Below are 13,728 nucleotides of genomic sequence, written 5' to 3'. Positions count from 1 at the left end.
CTGCTCTCTTGGTAAATGGTAGGCCCACATTGGCTTTGTAGTACAAAAGCAATGGTTATTTTTTAAAATTTTATTATTATTATTATTTAAAATTAAAGAAAGTAAAAATCGGTAGTGCCTGCAGTTATGTGCGCTCCTTTTCTCCAGTTTTTTTTTTTTTTTTAATCATTATTTAATGTTAAAAATTATGGAAGGAACGAGTTCATATAAATAATGGTACGTTTTCCAAAAGAAAAAATTACAGAAAATTAAATTAAATTAAATTAAAAGATATATAAATGAAATCAAAATAAAATTTATAAAAAAAAAAAAATATATCATAATTGACCTCCGATTTATTCTATTCACTACAATAAAATTAATTCCCTTATTACCCCTCTCTATTATGTAGAATAAAATCTATGTTCACCGATGAAACCAATCTTGTTTGGTCAAGAAATCAACGGTCAATGATTCGATTTCTTCACATCTGAAATTACGCTTTTACCCCTTTCTATTATGTGTAAATTTCAAAAGATTTAAGCTTTAAAAAGGAATATTTTTAAGAATATATACTTTTTGTTGAATAAATTAAACGTGTAAAATTTAAGTATGTTTAAGTACGATGGTTCTGCCACAACTCCTTTATATTAAAGAAAAATATAATGCCGATGCATTTAATAAAAACATGATTTTCTTTTTTATGTGATGTGACAAGAGGTATTATTAGTTTTGAGTTCAATTAGGTCACATGTCCTGATATATTAAACGCTTGAGTCAAAATCTTTGAAAATAATTATTGATATTTATTTTTAGTAAATTTCGTCCCTAAATTTTTAATTAGACTTAATGAAGGTAAAAGTTGATACACAAATCTAGATACTGAAAAGTCCTCGGACATAAAAAAACGAGCTAACCCATAGAATTATGGGTCAAGGGTATGCGAGACACAAATCTCTGTAATTGAAAAAGCCACCTCGACCCCAAGACTCGAGTTGGTCCATGTATTGTCATTTCAGGTTCGAGTTCCTCTCAAACTTGAGTTCTAATGATATCGAACCTATTTTAAATTCAAAATTATCCCTATAAATAAAAATAAAAAATTTATAATTGGTTTAATTATATTATCTATTTATAAAGAATTGCTTCCCTAGAAGGTTATTTTTCTATTTTTTTGAAGTATATAATCCATCCTTCATCTTAAAAATTAATATGAAAATTATGTATAAAGAAATGACAACCTCAAATAAAGCAATCAAATTAAAATTGTGTGATATAAAAAATAAAAAATAAAAAATAAAAAAATTATCGGAGTATACTTTGTGATATGTTCCAATTTTGTCTCTGTACTATATAAAAATTTATTTTTATTAATATTAACGGATATATTTTTGTAAATATTGACTTTCGTACAATAATATTAATGTAAACCGACAAGATATCAACTTAATAAAAGACAATTGAATTGAATAGTCAAAACCTATGGCCCAATTTAATTTTTTTTTTTAAATAAAAATAAAATAAATGTAAAAATACAAAACAAAGTATATAATTTTATTATCAACTCTTTTCGAAGATAAGATAGAAATACACGTCTCTGTCTAAATTTTAATGTTTTTTTGTAACACTAAGTAAAACAAGCCAATATCTGACTCAGAAAAATTATGAAAGACACCAATACCAACATAGTGCACCTTTATTTTTGATGGCTTAATCATACCAAATGTTGAGACCATCGGTGATGACTAGAAACGAAAATTGGGACCCAAATAGTACCAAACCCGTGCATGTCCAAATTTCTATATTTGAATCGTGTATGAATAACCGAGAATTAAAATAATATTATAATTTTTGAAAAAAATATTTAATTAATTATATATATATATATATATTATATAATTGAAGGTAAAATAAAATATATTGTAAAAAAGAAAAAGGTGGAGTGTGTAGCCGTCTCACTGAAATGAAAGTGGTGGTCCTATCAGCTTCGATTCGACGCCCTCTCTCACCTCTGTAACACATCATATTCTACCACGTGCACCAAATTCGCCTCCTCCTTTTCTCTAACCTCTTTCCCACTCCCACGTGCTTAAAATCCTCCCTCTCTCTCTCTCTTGCTTCTCCCCCACCGTCCTCCCTCCCTCTTCTACTTTTCCCTCTTTCTCTGCTTCTTCTTCTTCCATTTCTCCTCCGCCGGAATCTCTCGCTCTTTCTCTCCTCCTCTCCATCCGTCGATTTGTTTCTGTGATCGTCACAATGTTCTCTTCTGCAAGACTTTGCTTAATTTTCTTCATCGCGATTCAGAGCTTCTCAGTCTGTTTAATCGACGCGATATTCTCGCCAGTCGGCGGTGATCATGGCGGCTCTTCTCTAATAGGCGCTGGCTGCGGCTTACAAACGGTGCGGAATTCTAATTCGCTGAAGAATCAGAGTGTTGGAACGTTGATGACTCGATTGGAATCTCAGAACTGCGAGGTCTGGACGGAGGCCTGCTCTGAGGCGATCCTGAGTTTGGCGAAGCGGCCGGAGGTTGTCGATTGGTTGAAGAAGGTGAGAAGGATAATCCACGAGAATCCGGAGCTTGCGTTCGAAGAATTCGAAACTAGTCGGTTAGTTCGTGATGAGTTGGACCGGATGGATATTAGCTATGAGTATCCGTTGGCTAAGACTGGCATTCGTGGTTGGATCGGGACTGGCGGACCGCCTTTTGTTGCTCTTAGGGCCGATATGGATGCTCTTCCAATCCAGGTTCTTCTACAAAATCAGTTATCGCGATTATGATTGATTATATGCTTTTGATTACTTTTCGTTTTCTTTTCCACTTGCTTTCACATTTACGACTGATTGATTGCCTTGATGTTTCTCTCTGCCTTGAAATTGAAAACAACATGACTGAAAACGAGAAAAAGAGGAAGAAAACAGAGATTAGAATTTGGAGAAAAGAAAAGAAAAGAAAAGAAACTCTGTTCTTAAAACTATTTCTGGAAATAGGTTCGCGCAATAGTTCTTTCTGTCAAAATTCAGATTGAACTTGTTTTCAAACATTCCATAACTGAATTTCCACCATCTCGCTTCTTCGTTTTACATCTTCTTACACACAACAATTTTTCCAGAAAAAAAAAGTATATCATGTTTTTACTTCTACGCTAATTCTCAGATTCTGTTCAAAATATATCGGTAAATGCCTTTTCGTCAATTTTCTTTTGCCTTCGAATTAGATTTTAGAAACTATAATCATTCTCGAAAACTCATGGAGTTTTCTTTATTAATTTTGCGTCAGTTACTGTCTCAAGGCAAATAATAGTGGTACTGTAATTTTTGGATTTTTGTTCCACAGTCGCTCACTTTACTATTTTTTGTCACGTGTTTAAATCTCTTATTTAATATACATATATTGGTCTAAGTTCTATAAAAAGAATAAGAGCTTTAAATGAAATGGTTTACAAATATGGTATTTTAATTCTTCTTTAGAATAAAGTCAGCACAATGCTTATCCCCATGAATTTTCCGGATAAAGGATAAGTGCAAGTGGTGGGGATGGCATCTGTTGTATCTTCTCACAGGTTGAGGTTGCAGTAGTGGGACATAATATCTATAAAATCTTCTAGGAATACTTACGCTTTTGTAGCAATTGAGTTGTACACAATCAAAATTAACCACGTGAAAGCACTCGATGGAAACCTTCTCATAATTTCTGATGATGTAGATTCAAATTTCTTGATATCTTTACGATTAAATATGAATTTGAGATATTGAGATAGTTTCTCCAATTTCACACACTAAAGATTGCGTTTAGATATTAAATTTGATCTCTACATTTTGATGTTTGTTGTTACTTTCATTAGAACCCTTGAATTTGTAGTGTTTTATTTTACTTAGTTTCTAAGCTGATAAGATCAATTTCTAGATAATATTGTTTATGAGATTGGAAAATGTAAGATGATGGCATTAAAGAATGAGCATAAAAACATGGTGCAGGAAGCTGTGGAATGGGAGCATAAAAGCAGAGTCCCAGGCAAGATGCATGCTTGTGGCCATGATGCTCACGTTACAATGCTCCTTGGTGCTGCCAAGATTTTGAAGGATCGTGAACATCTCTTGAAGGTTTGCCCTTCACACCCCCTTTCTTTTTCTTTTTCTTTTTCTTTTTCTTTTTAAGATTTCTAGAAAATAGAAATTAAACAAAAAACCAAGAAAAAAAAAAAAAATTTTAAAAAGGTTATTAACATAAAATAATTTTAAAGCATTTGTAATAGTTAAAATTCACTCTGTTTTTTGGGATTTTGTTCCCTATGATTTATCTGAAAAACTGTATAAATTAAAGTAGTAACAATAGTAATGTTCTTTTTTTTTTTTTTTGTCTTTTTTGGTAAGGTCAAAGGTTCAATTACTCATATACTACATTTGTTATACTAAAAAAAAATAACTTTAAAATAATGTTGGGTATGAACTCATACCATAAATTTCACTAAAAAAAACACAAATTAAGCAATTTTTTTAGTTCAATTAGGCTAATTGACTTTTATGCAGTTGCAGAAATTTATTAGTAATTAACCATAATAAATACATCAATTTAATAGTCGTGAAGTCTACTGTTATAGTTACAAATAAGAAGTGTCGACTTAGAAACCACTTTACTTTAACCTTTGGCTTTATATGACCCATTAACTTCTTTCAGAAGACTTCTTTTTAACGAAAAATTATTCAATTGGGACCATAATATGTGGCTGTTTTTTAATGGCCCTTGGTTGTGGGTTAAAAGAAAGCTGCATATCGAGAATCATAAGTATTTTTTTCACTTTTGTCTTATACATCCATTATTTATTTATTTATTTTACCTCACTGTTTTGTTGGATGATGAAAGTCTCACATCGGCTAATGAATGATCAATGAGTTTATAATCAAGAAATATTCTTTCCATTGGTACGAGATCTTTTGGGGAAGCCCAAAGCAAAGGCTTAAAGTGGATAATATCATACTATTGTGGAGATCTGTAATTCTATCAGAGTCATGCCCTAAACTTAGTCATGCCGATAGATTGATAAAGTACTTTGTTCGAGGGAGGTGTTAGATGATGAACATTCCCTAATTTAGGGAATGGTCAGGAGTTTATAATCAATTCTATTGGTGTCAAGTGTTGGATGATGAAGCGAGCAATATCTTAAGCTTTAAATTTTGTTCGCAGTAATTTCTTATTCGAAATTCATTCTACTGTTTTACAGGGGACGGTGATTCTGCTGTTTCAGCCGGCTGAGGAGGCTGGCAATGGCGCAAAGAGAATGATCGGAGATGGGGCTTTAAGAGACGTTCAAGCCATTTTTGCAGTTCATGTTTCTCATGAATATCCCACCGCCACTATTGGGTCTCGACCCGGTCCTCTTCTAGCCGGCTGCGGCTTCTTTAAGGCCGTGATTACTGGCAAGATGGGCCGAGCCGGTTCGCCACACCGGTCAGTCGACCCGGTTCTGGCTGCCTCGGCCGCTGTCATCAGCTTGCAGGGGATTGTGTCTCGTGAAGCAAATCCTTTAGACTCGCAGGTGATACTTTATTATTATTATTATTTTGTGATTTTGCTGCTATTGAATTTTTCAAAATTAAATCGTCCGTACGTTGCAATTTTTTGTCTACTCAGGTTGTGTCAGTAACTTCGTTTAATGGAGGGAATAATCTGGATATCATACCGGACACCGTCGTTATTGGTGGTACCTTCAGAGCTTACTCCAACTCAAGTTTCTACCAAGTTCTTCAAAGAATAAAGGAGGTTTGTCCTTAAAATTAGAAAACTTGTCTCTAATTCACACAAAATTACATTTTAGAATTTATTAAACATAACATTTAAATTTCTATCTAACACATCAATTAATTTTAATTTTTTAATCAATATACAAAATTGAAGACAATTTTTAAAGTTTAAAAACAATTTTAAAAGTTTAAAGACAAAATTCATAGCTTTAAAAATAACTTTTAGTTGAGAAAGTCATTTTTCAAAGTTTTTTTTATAAAAAAAATACCCTAAAATTCAATTTAAAATGTTTTTCTTTTTTGGGAGAAATTTTTTTAAAAATATCAGTTTTGAAAATCATCTCAAATTAATTTCGAATCTAAAATAATTTGTGGTCGGGAACGATCCTATCCTACAGGTAATCGTGGAGCAGGCCAGTGTCTACAGATGCTCGGCAATAGTGGACTTCTTCGAAAGAGAGTACACCATATACCCACCAACTGTAAACGACGAAAAGATGTATGAACATGTGAAGAAAGTGGCGATTGATCTACATGGTTCACCTAATTTCAGGGTGGTCCAACCAATGATGGGGGCCGAGGATTTTTCCTTCTACACGCAGTTAGTTCCTGCAGCGTTCTATTACGTAGGAATCAGGAATGAGACTTTAGGCTCCATCCACACAGGTCACTCCCCTTACTTCATGATCGATGAAGACGTCCTACCGATCGGGGCTGCGACTCACGCAACCATCGCTGAGAGGTACCTGTATGAGCATGGAGAATGAGAAGCAACAAGTTTCCGTCTCTTAAAATGCCGTTATCTCCAGGGATGTGATTACCTCCGGCAAGTTTTGGGAGTGTAGTACGTGGGGCCGATATGTTTTAAAGGGAAAGCTGCTTGCGCCCCCGTCCTATTGTAAAGGATTCCGGACGTTGCAGCTACAGCTACACAATATATTTTTGAATTATTTTTTTTAACGTATTTTGTAATGGTTCATGGTTATTATAACCATGTATCCTTTTAACTTAAATCGAACTTCTCAAAAAGCAACGGTAGTGATGAAGGATAGGGTTGATCCGTGAATTACTACTAAAGCCTTGTACGATAACCTATATGTGCTTATTCTCTTACCATTTTTTTTACAATGGTTTTTTTTTTCATATTTCCTAAGAAAACATTGAATTCGAACCCGAAATTTCTTTGATTTTGAAAATGTCTAATCGATACCAAAACCAAAAAACAGCCTGTAAGTTGAAAATAGTGTATAAAGCTTAAATTTCAAAACTCAATCCAAAGTTTGAATAGAATGTGGTTATTACCTTTAAAGAGGATAGAACGCTAGCTTGGTTCGACCCAGATCCACCGCTAGCAGATATTGTCCTCTTTGGGCTTTCCCTTTCGAACTTCCCATCAACGCTTTAAAACGCGTCTGTTAGGGGAAGGTTTCCACACCCTTATAAAGGGTCTCTTATTCTCCTCCACAACCAATATGGGACATCGCAGATTCCATATCATCAATTGCAATTGTGGCCTCCGACGCTAACACATTGACAAACTCAGAATTTAATTAAATTATGAAAACAGAATTTCTAGTAATGCAACAGGATTGATTAGAAAGAGAACTCTCAATTGAAGTTCTAACGACCTAAAATTCTAACCTTTCCCACAGCACAAACATCCAGCTGCTTGTAGAGCAAAATATGAGGATTATATGAGAGACTCCATCATGACCTTTTCTTCGTCAATCATATTGAGAACCCCTCCAGCCTTGTTTATCGAGTATATGCCCGAAACCTAATCGAAAGCGTAAAATTATTTGAAAAGATTACATGTGTGTATAGATGATAGATTATGATGTTCTATTCACTTGCTATCATTTCTGTTATGACAATGCAAACGAAACACTCAATGTATATTAAACACATATATAATCAGATTCCAATTTGTATTCACATACAAGTTTTATTAGCGTCCATTTTCTTTAACACCATCCTTGTCAATTATCAGACATCAAGCTTGCAATAATGATACAATCTTGACAGTGTTTAGAAATTCTAAAAGTGTGATCATACCAAATGCAATCTTGAAAAATAAGATAGAGAAGTCAAGGGTTTTAAATTACAACTTTTATTAAATCATGGTGGCATTTAGTCACCAGCATCAGGCACAAGTGTGGTATCTTATTTGATATTTAGTTTCATAATGTAGAATGTGAGGATGCATAAGAAAATAAGTGAAACAAAGATAATATTTGACAAAAAGAAGGTTAGTTAATAATACCTGATATGCTGCAATGGGAAAAGAAGAATTATTCCGAGAAGCCTTATGGACCCTACAATGAACTTGCATCCCTGTTTAAAGGAAGCGAGAAAAGCATAGTTGGAATTGAAAACAGAAGTAATTTGACCATTCATGAATTAGAAAAAGGAAAAAAAAAAAAACCAAAAGAAGAAGAAGGAGAGGGAAAAAGAGAGCAACAGCAGCAGAATTAAAAGCCATAGTCATGCCAATTGGCTACGCATACATAAACTGTGAAGAAGTAGTTCAAAGACATCCCGCATACTGTTCAATATTCACCCTCTCAAGTGATAAGGTACTGAAAATAAATTCAGCAATATTCAAGATGGATTTGATCCGCATGGGAAGAAAATATAGCATCGGGTATCTTACTGAAACATTAACTTAGCTGCAGGGTCGGTTGATGAGTAAACTTAATTCATCAATAACTAAATGAGTGCACATAGGCAGATTTTGAAAATGAAATTCATTGGATACATTTTAGAGTTAGATTCATTAGACTATACATGTATTAGATTATTCATGAATCACTATAATGATTAGTACATGTATTAGGTATATTCATTATTTAATATTTGGTACATGAATGACCATGGAGGATGTTCCAAAAGGCCTATATAAGGACACTATGTAGAGATTTCAAGATGAACTCAACTTAAGAAGTGAAAACATCTCTTCCTCCAGAAAAAACAAGACAGATTCCCCTCCATAAAATTCTACTATGCTCCAACAGAGTCAAGCATGTAACCGAATCATTTAGGCAAAATAGCTCATTACAATGGACTTACAATTTTTTTTAGCTTTTTAGAGGCAAAAGATGATTCAAACATCTAATAATTCCTTTGCACAGGCTGTCTACATGATCTACACTCATAAGATTGCAAACATTTTAACTCATAGCTTCGTAAATAATCTAGGATTAGACATCATTTCACTTTTCTTTTAATAGCCAGCAGTTCGATATTCTAATAGAACTAAGTAACACAAAGCTAGAACTGCATTTACAAGTTCAGTGGCTAAGAAAAGAAAAAAGGGAGAAAATTGTGAAATAGATGACAAATTACTTTGTTGTGAACGAGAGGATGAAGACATGATAAAAGCCTTTAGCGTCAAGACTCCTAATTGATCCTACCCTACCATTCATCATGTCACTTGGACTGACAACATCTGCTCAAGTAGCACGGGCCTAGTGATCAAATCGAAGTATGCCATAAAAGAAACCGATAAATTTTTGGTAATAGGACATATGGAAAGATGTTGTGTATGAGAGGGGGGAAACTTGTACGGTAAATTATGAATGCCTGTGTATAATATCCCACTCGACAAAGGCAAAGTCCACTCATCTCCTTACAAAATTTATAAGCAACGTAACACACTAATCTTGGAACTCATGTAATCTTGATCAAAGAATAAATATTGGAAGATAGTCATGCATGTTCACATAATTTCAGTACTCTGTACATCGGACTGTGGATCTATAGTATTCAAGGGTTGAATTTAAATAGACAACGACCTCTAAAAATTACCTGGGCGACACTTGTTTGCATAATTGAAGTACAGACTCCATTCGTTATAAGTCCTGGAAAACATGAAATAAACTCTGTAACCATATATACCTACCTACACCCTGATAAATGGTAATTGGTAAATCCTCATCTTTCTCACCGCACAAACATCTAGTTGTCCTCACCTGCAAATCCTAATCTTTAGACCTACATTACCTACAAACTAACTGTTGCCCATGGAAATAACGGCATACCATCATAGACAAGAAATGAATAAAGGTATTATGGTTACAAAGTGTGTACCTTCATGAATGAATAGGGGATATAAAAAATTGCAGGTGACCTTCAGTTACGATGCTCTGGGTGCAGGGGACCTTCAGATACGACGTGGATGACAGCTGAGAGGCTGATGGAAAATTCATCATAAGTAGCGCACACAACTATGATTTGCAAATTTCACCAAGTTTATATAGTAGTTATCTCTAAAAGACAAACTAATTTGTCCGGCAAAACCTACTTGTAATTTTAATTTACGTGAAAACTCAGTTATATCTTCAACACTAACCAGCAAGGAATCACAGGAGTTCCGACTGGCGATGCTGGAGGCGCTTCTGGAACGCAGCCGTCCACGACCGCAGCTTTCCACTCTACATCACTTCATCTAAGCTTCTTCATATGTGCAACGCTCTCATTGCACGCTCTCACAATGAAAAGACAAGGAGAACGCAGAGGAAATTTGAACTTGGCGAAGGTCTTAGCCTAAGATAGGTGCCGCAATCCAAACCATTAATTCCTCGAACACTATTAGGCACATTAAGAACTGTTGAAGCCATAAATAAATTCAAAGTACCACAGAGCTGTAATACCTGCACATACAAGCAGAATAATTCAGAAGCAGCAAAACAATAATGAGACAGCGCACAGAATTAAAGAAAATGACTAACGGCCTGTAACTTAGTATCCGAAAAGAAAATCAATCAAGACGAAGATTCTCAACATCCAAAGCTCAAGAAAGATTATCATCAATATCCGGCAAACAGAACCAATGCAAGTTTAATAATCAAGACAAGGAGGACCGAAAAGATTCAAGAGAGGCCGACGCGAATTTAAGCAGAGAATCGTAAATCCAAACCTGTTTTTCAATCGCAATCAAGAAAAAGAAAAGGAACAAAAATAGAGAGAATCAGAGAGCTCTCACGGTTGAAGTTGAATTGAACGGCGGAAGGATTCTATAGAGTTTCGTGATAATGTTCACTGCTATTGAAATTGATCCAGAACTATGGATATATACCGAAGCTATTCTAACCTTTATCGTTCGCCAGGATACTTGCATAAGTAGCAAAGCTAAACTAAGAAACAAACAAGCTACTATATGAAATTATAAGTACAGAAAATTGCAAAGATATTCGACTACTAGATTCAGAGAGAGGCAGAGGAGGTACCGGAGACTTTATCGGACTAGTAACTGGTTAGGTGTACCGAACAACCAGACAGGATTCAAGAAAGACAGAATGAGTTTGGACTTGAACAAATTCAGGTAGCGTTAGCGGTGAAATACTAAACAGAGGCAAAAGCTACTCACCTGACGCAATGGAAGCCTCGAAATCTCCCAATGTTGAACACTGATGCAGCTTCGCTCGATCGGAATGCAGGCCTTGGAGCGGTTATCGGAGATCTAACACGAACTCCCGACCTTGATGAAGAATTAGCACTTCGAGAATGGAATCATCCTCTAGCAATTGAAACGGGCGTCCCGCCTCAAATTAACTCTAAAACCTAAAGTCGTGTGAGATCTGATACATGGACGAGATTTTCACGAATCAGAAACTCAAATGATGGCGGAAGACATTCGAGCAATGTGGAGAAGAAAGCAAGCCGTAGCAGTGGAACTTACCCGCCGGACTGGAAATGAAGTCTCCAATCCATGCTCCAAAGATCTCTCCAACTCGAGTATTTCTTCTTCTGTTTCTTTATTTCTTTAATATATATATATTTATTTATTTATTTATTTACGGTTTTTAATAAAATTTATACAATACGTCAAAAAAAAAAAAACAAAAAAAAAAACTCTTAAATTTGAATAAAAGTTGTTATGGTCTATTTCATTTTAAACATTTTAAATTTATTTATATTATTTTAAAAAAATATGCCATTAATAATTTAAAATTAAATTATAATAAAGAGTTTAAATTGATTACTTAGGAAAGTTCGTGATTTAAACACTCTTTTGTTATTTATATTTTTTCACCCTTATTTTGGTCAATATATTTTTTTTATTTCAAATCATTTTAAACATTATATTTTCAAAATGTTTATTTTGGTTCATGTATTTTTAAAAAATTATTATTTAATTTTTTATTAAAAAAAAATAAATAATGTAACTTGATTTATTGAAAGAGAAAAAACATGGTTCACTTGCAAACACGAGTATGGTTTTATGAAGGAGAGACTTTTACACGTTGTGGGTCTGCAGGGTTGTAGCCATTGGTTGTTGGTTCGATCGCTGTCACTTATGGGAGGAGCTTGTGTCATGGTTAGTCGTAAAATCATCTAAGAAAAAGGTTCGAATTCCGACTCAACAGTGTTGTGAACTAACGTTAAATAGGGCAGGGGATCAATATGGTTCATTTCTTTTTTGAAATAGTTGGGCTCCACAAACAATAAGACTGGATAGCCATCTCTTCGTCAAATGTTGGCCCAATGGCATTTTGAAGTTATCTTTTATTTATACTTAAATTATTTTTTTTAAAATAAATATCTCTAAAAATTAATGATTTAGATTGAAATAAATTAAGAATCAGGTTGGGTTATATATATTAAATTTTTGGAAAATAAAAAATTTGGTTCGATTTGCGAAATGATATTTTTTTGGTCGGATCTCAAGAATAGGGTTACAATTCAACCCAATCATATTTTACTTAAAATTATTAAAAATGTTTAATTATATTGTGACCCATAAATATTTTATATTTAAATAATTAAAATAACCAATTTTTACTGGAGTCGAGATTGAAATTAGGCTACCACTTCCTTATTACCATTTAGACAATCTCCGAACCACGTTCACAAAATGCCAGTACCATGCAGCTGCTTCTACTATTCAGATGTGAAGAACCACGGGGTGACTGCAATGAGCAGAAATCTCGAAATTTTGAATGAATTTAAGGAATTTTACGAATGTAACTCAATCCAATCCGTGTGCACAAACACTGCATGGTCATTCTTCCCGACATACAAATTTAGTAGATAAAAAAAATGTCATAAATTATTTATAAAAAAGAAGAATCCAATGTGATAAGGCTGCAAAAAGAGTTTATGAAAAGCTCCAATCATATTTGGGAAGAATTTAAACCAAAATTGCTTTTACCTTAAAATAAGGAAAAAGAAAACAGCTTTGATTTTAAGAAATGGACGACTAGCACCATGATGTGTCACGGGTGTCACAATAGCATTTGTGATGGTAGCGGACTTGCGATTGTGCGACACTCATTTTCCAAGGACAAGTGAGCTAAGTCAATTCGTTCTTGCGTCACCTACGACCAAGCGACGTATGCTTGAGCCTCTGGCCTCGATTTTAAGAGAATGTTTTAGAAAACGAGGGCAAAGAGAGATTTTTGAAAGAGACGTTATTATAAGCAAACAAGAGAGAAATAACAACGGCTCACAATATATAACCTTGTGTAAGGAGAAGTTGACAATTAGTCGTATCCCCTTACAGTACATTCTGAGACATTTCATATCTGACAGGTCTAGACATGATATTTCTGAAACGTCATACTTCCTAAAATATAAAAGTAAAATACTAGAATATGAAAAGTCATAAAGGGTTTGGCTTGTCATAAGCATGCGACCATAGGCAACATGCCTTGGACGAGCATGACCGTGACAATGGGCACGCAGATCCGCCGGACCAGTTACTGCTCTGGCGAAGGGCACGACCGGAGATCACCTGCCGGCCACCGACGTGACCCATAAAGTTGAAACAAACAGAACATTTGAATCTCGGATTTTGGTCCTCAAATGATTAAGAAACACATAGTTTCTAGACAAATTGATACCTAAAAATAATCATAGTACTCAGTGGGGCATTAAATTAATTTTTATATCATATATTTAATATATTAAAATTAAATTACAAGTTTATTCCATTATTTTTTAAAAAGTTAAATCCTTTTAGTCTATATTAAAATATTAAATCAGCAATTATTTATATTTCAATTA

General features: G+C 34.2%; 2 protein-coding genes across 11 annotated transcripts; one reads left to right on the top strand and one right to left on the bottom strand.

Annotated features, from left to right (window-relative positions):
- Positions 1 to 2,069: 2,069 nt before the first annotated feature.
- On the top strand, positions 2,070 to 6,849 carry LOC111809371 (IAA-amino acid hydrolase ILR1-like 6). Its single transcript, XM_023695822.2, has 5 exons — positions 2,070 to 2,727; positions 3,958 to 4,083; positions 5,202 to 5,516; positions 5,612 to 5,740; positions 6,120 to 6,849. The coding sequence occupies exons 1-5, from the start codon at positions 2,236 to 2,238 to the stop codon at positions 6,486 to 6,488; spliced, it is 1,431 nt and encodes a 476-aa protein (XP_023551590.1). The 5' UTR covers positions 2,070 to 2,235; the 3' UTR covers positions 6,489 to 6,849.
- LOC111809372 (delta-aminolevulinic acid dehydratase, chloroplastic-like) lies at positions 6,232 to 11,484 on the bottom strand. Of its 10 annotated transcripts, XR_015411516.1 has the most exons (10): positions 11,402 to 11,484; positions 11,090 to 11,300; positions 10,073 to 10,266; positions 9,811 to 9,913; positions 9,668 to 9,692; positions 9,529 to 9,581; positions 7,985 to 8,055; positions 7,363 to 7,498; positions 7,024 to 7,243; positions 6,232 to 6,648 (listed from the first exon to the last, which is right to left on the bottom strand). XR_015411516.1 is itself a non-coding variant. In XM_087116860.1 (9 exons), exons 4-7 carry the CDS (start codon positions 9,814 to 9,816, stop codon positions 7,412 to 7,414), a joined length of 234 nt encoding a protein of 77 aa, XP_086972986.1. In that variant the 5' UTR covers positions 9,817 to 9,913; positions 10,073 to 10,373; positions 11,090 to 11,300; positions 11,402 to 11,484; the 3' UTR covers positions 6,232 to 6,648; positions 7,024 to 7,243; positions 7,363 to 7,411. The 10 variants fall into 10 exon arrangements, 2 of the variants coding, with proteins under 2 accessions (XP_086972986.1, XP_086972985.1); XR_015411514.1 differs by having other exon boundaries at positions 9,668 to 9,913; XR_015411513.1 differs by having other exon boundaries at positions 7,985 to 9,581.
- Between the last annotated feature and the right edge of the window lie 2,244 nt (positions 11,485 to 13,728).

This window comes from Cucurbita pepo, chromosome 13 (genome assembly GCF_057944985.1).
Source record: "Cucurbita pepo subsp. pepo isolate OVF chromosome 13, ASM5794498v1, whole genome shotgun sequence".
In the NCBI taxonomy this organism is placed as follows: Eukaryota; Viridiplantae; Streptophyta; class Magnoliopsida; order Cucurbitales; family Cucurbitaceae; genus Cucurbita; species Cucurbita pepo.
The sequence above is the reverse complement of the archived record's forward strand: the minus strand, read 5'-3'. Positions and strand labels throughout refer to the sequence as shown.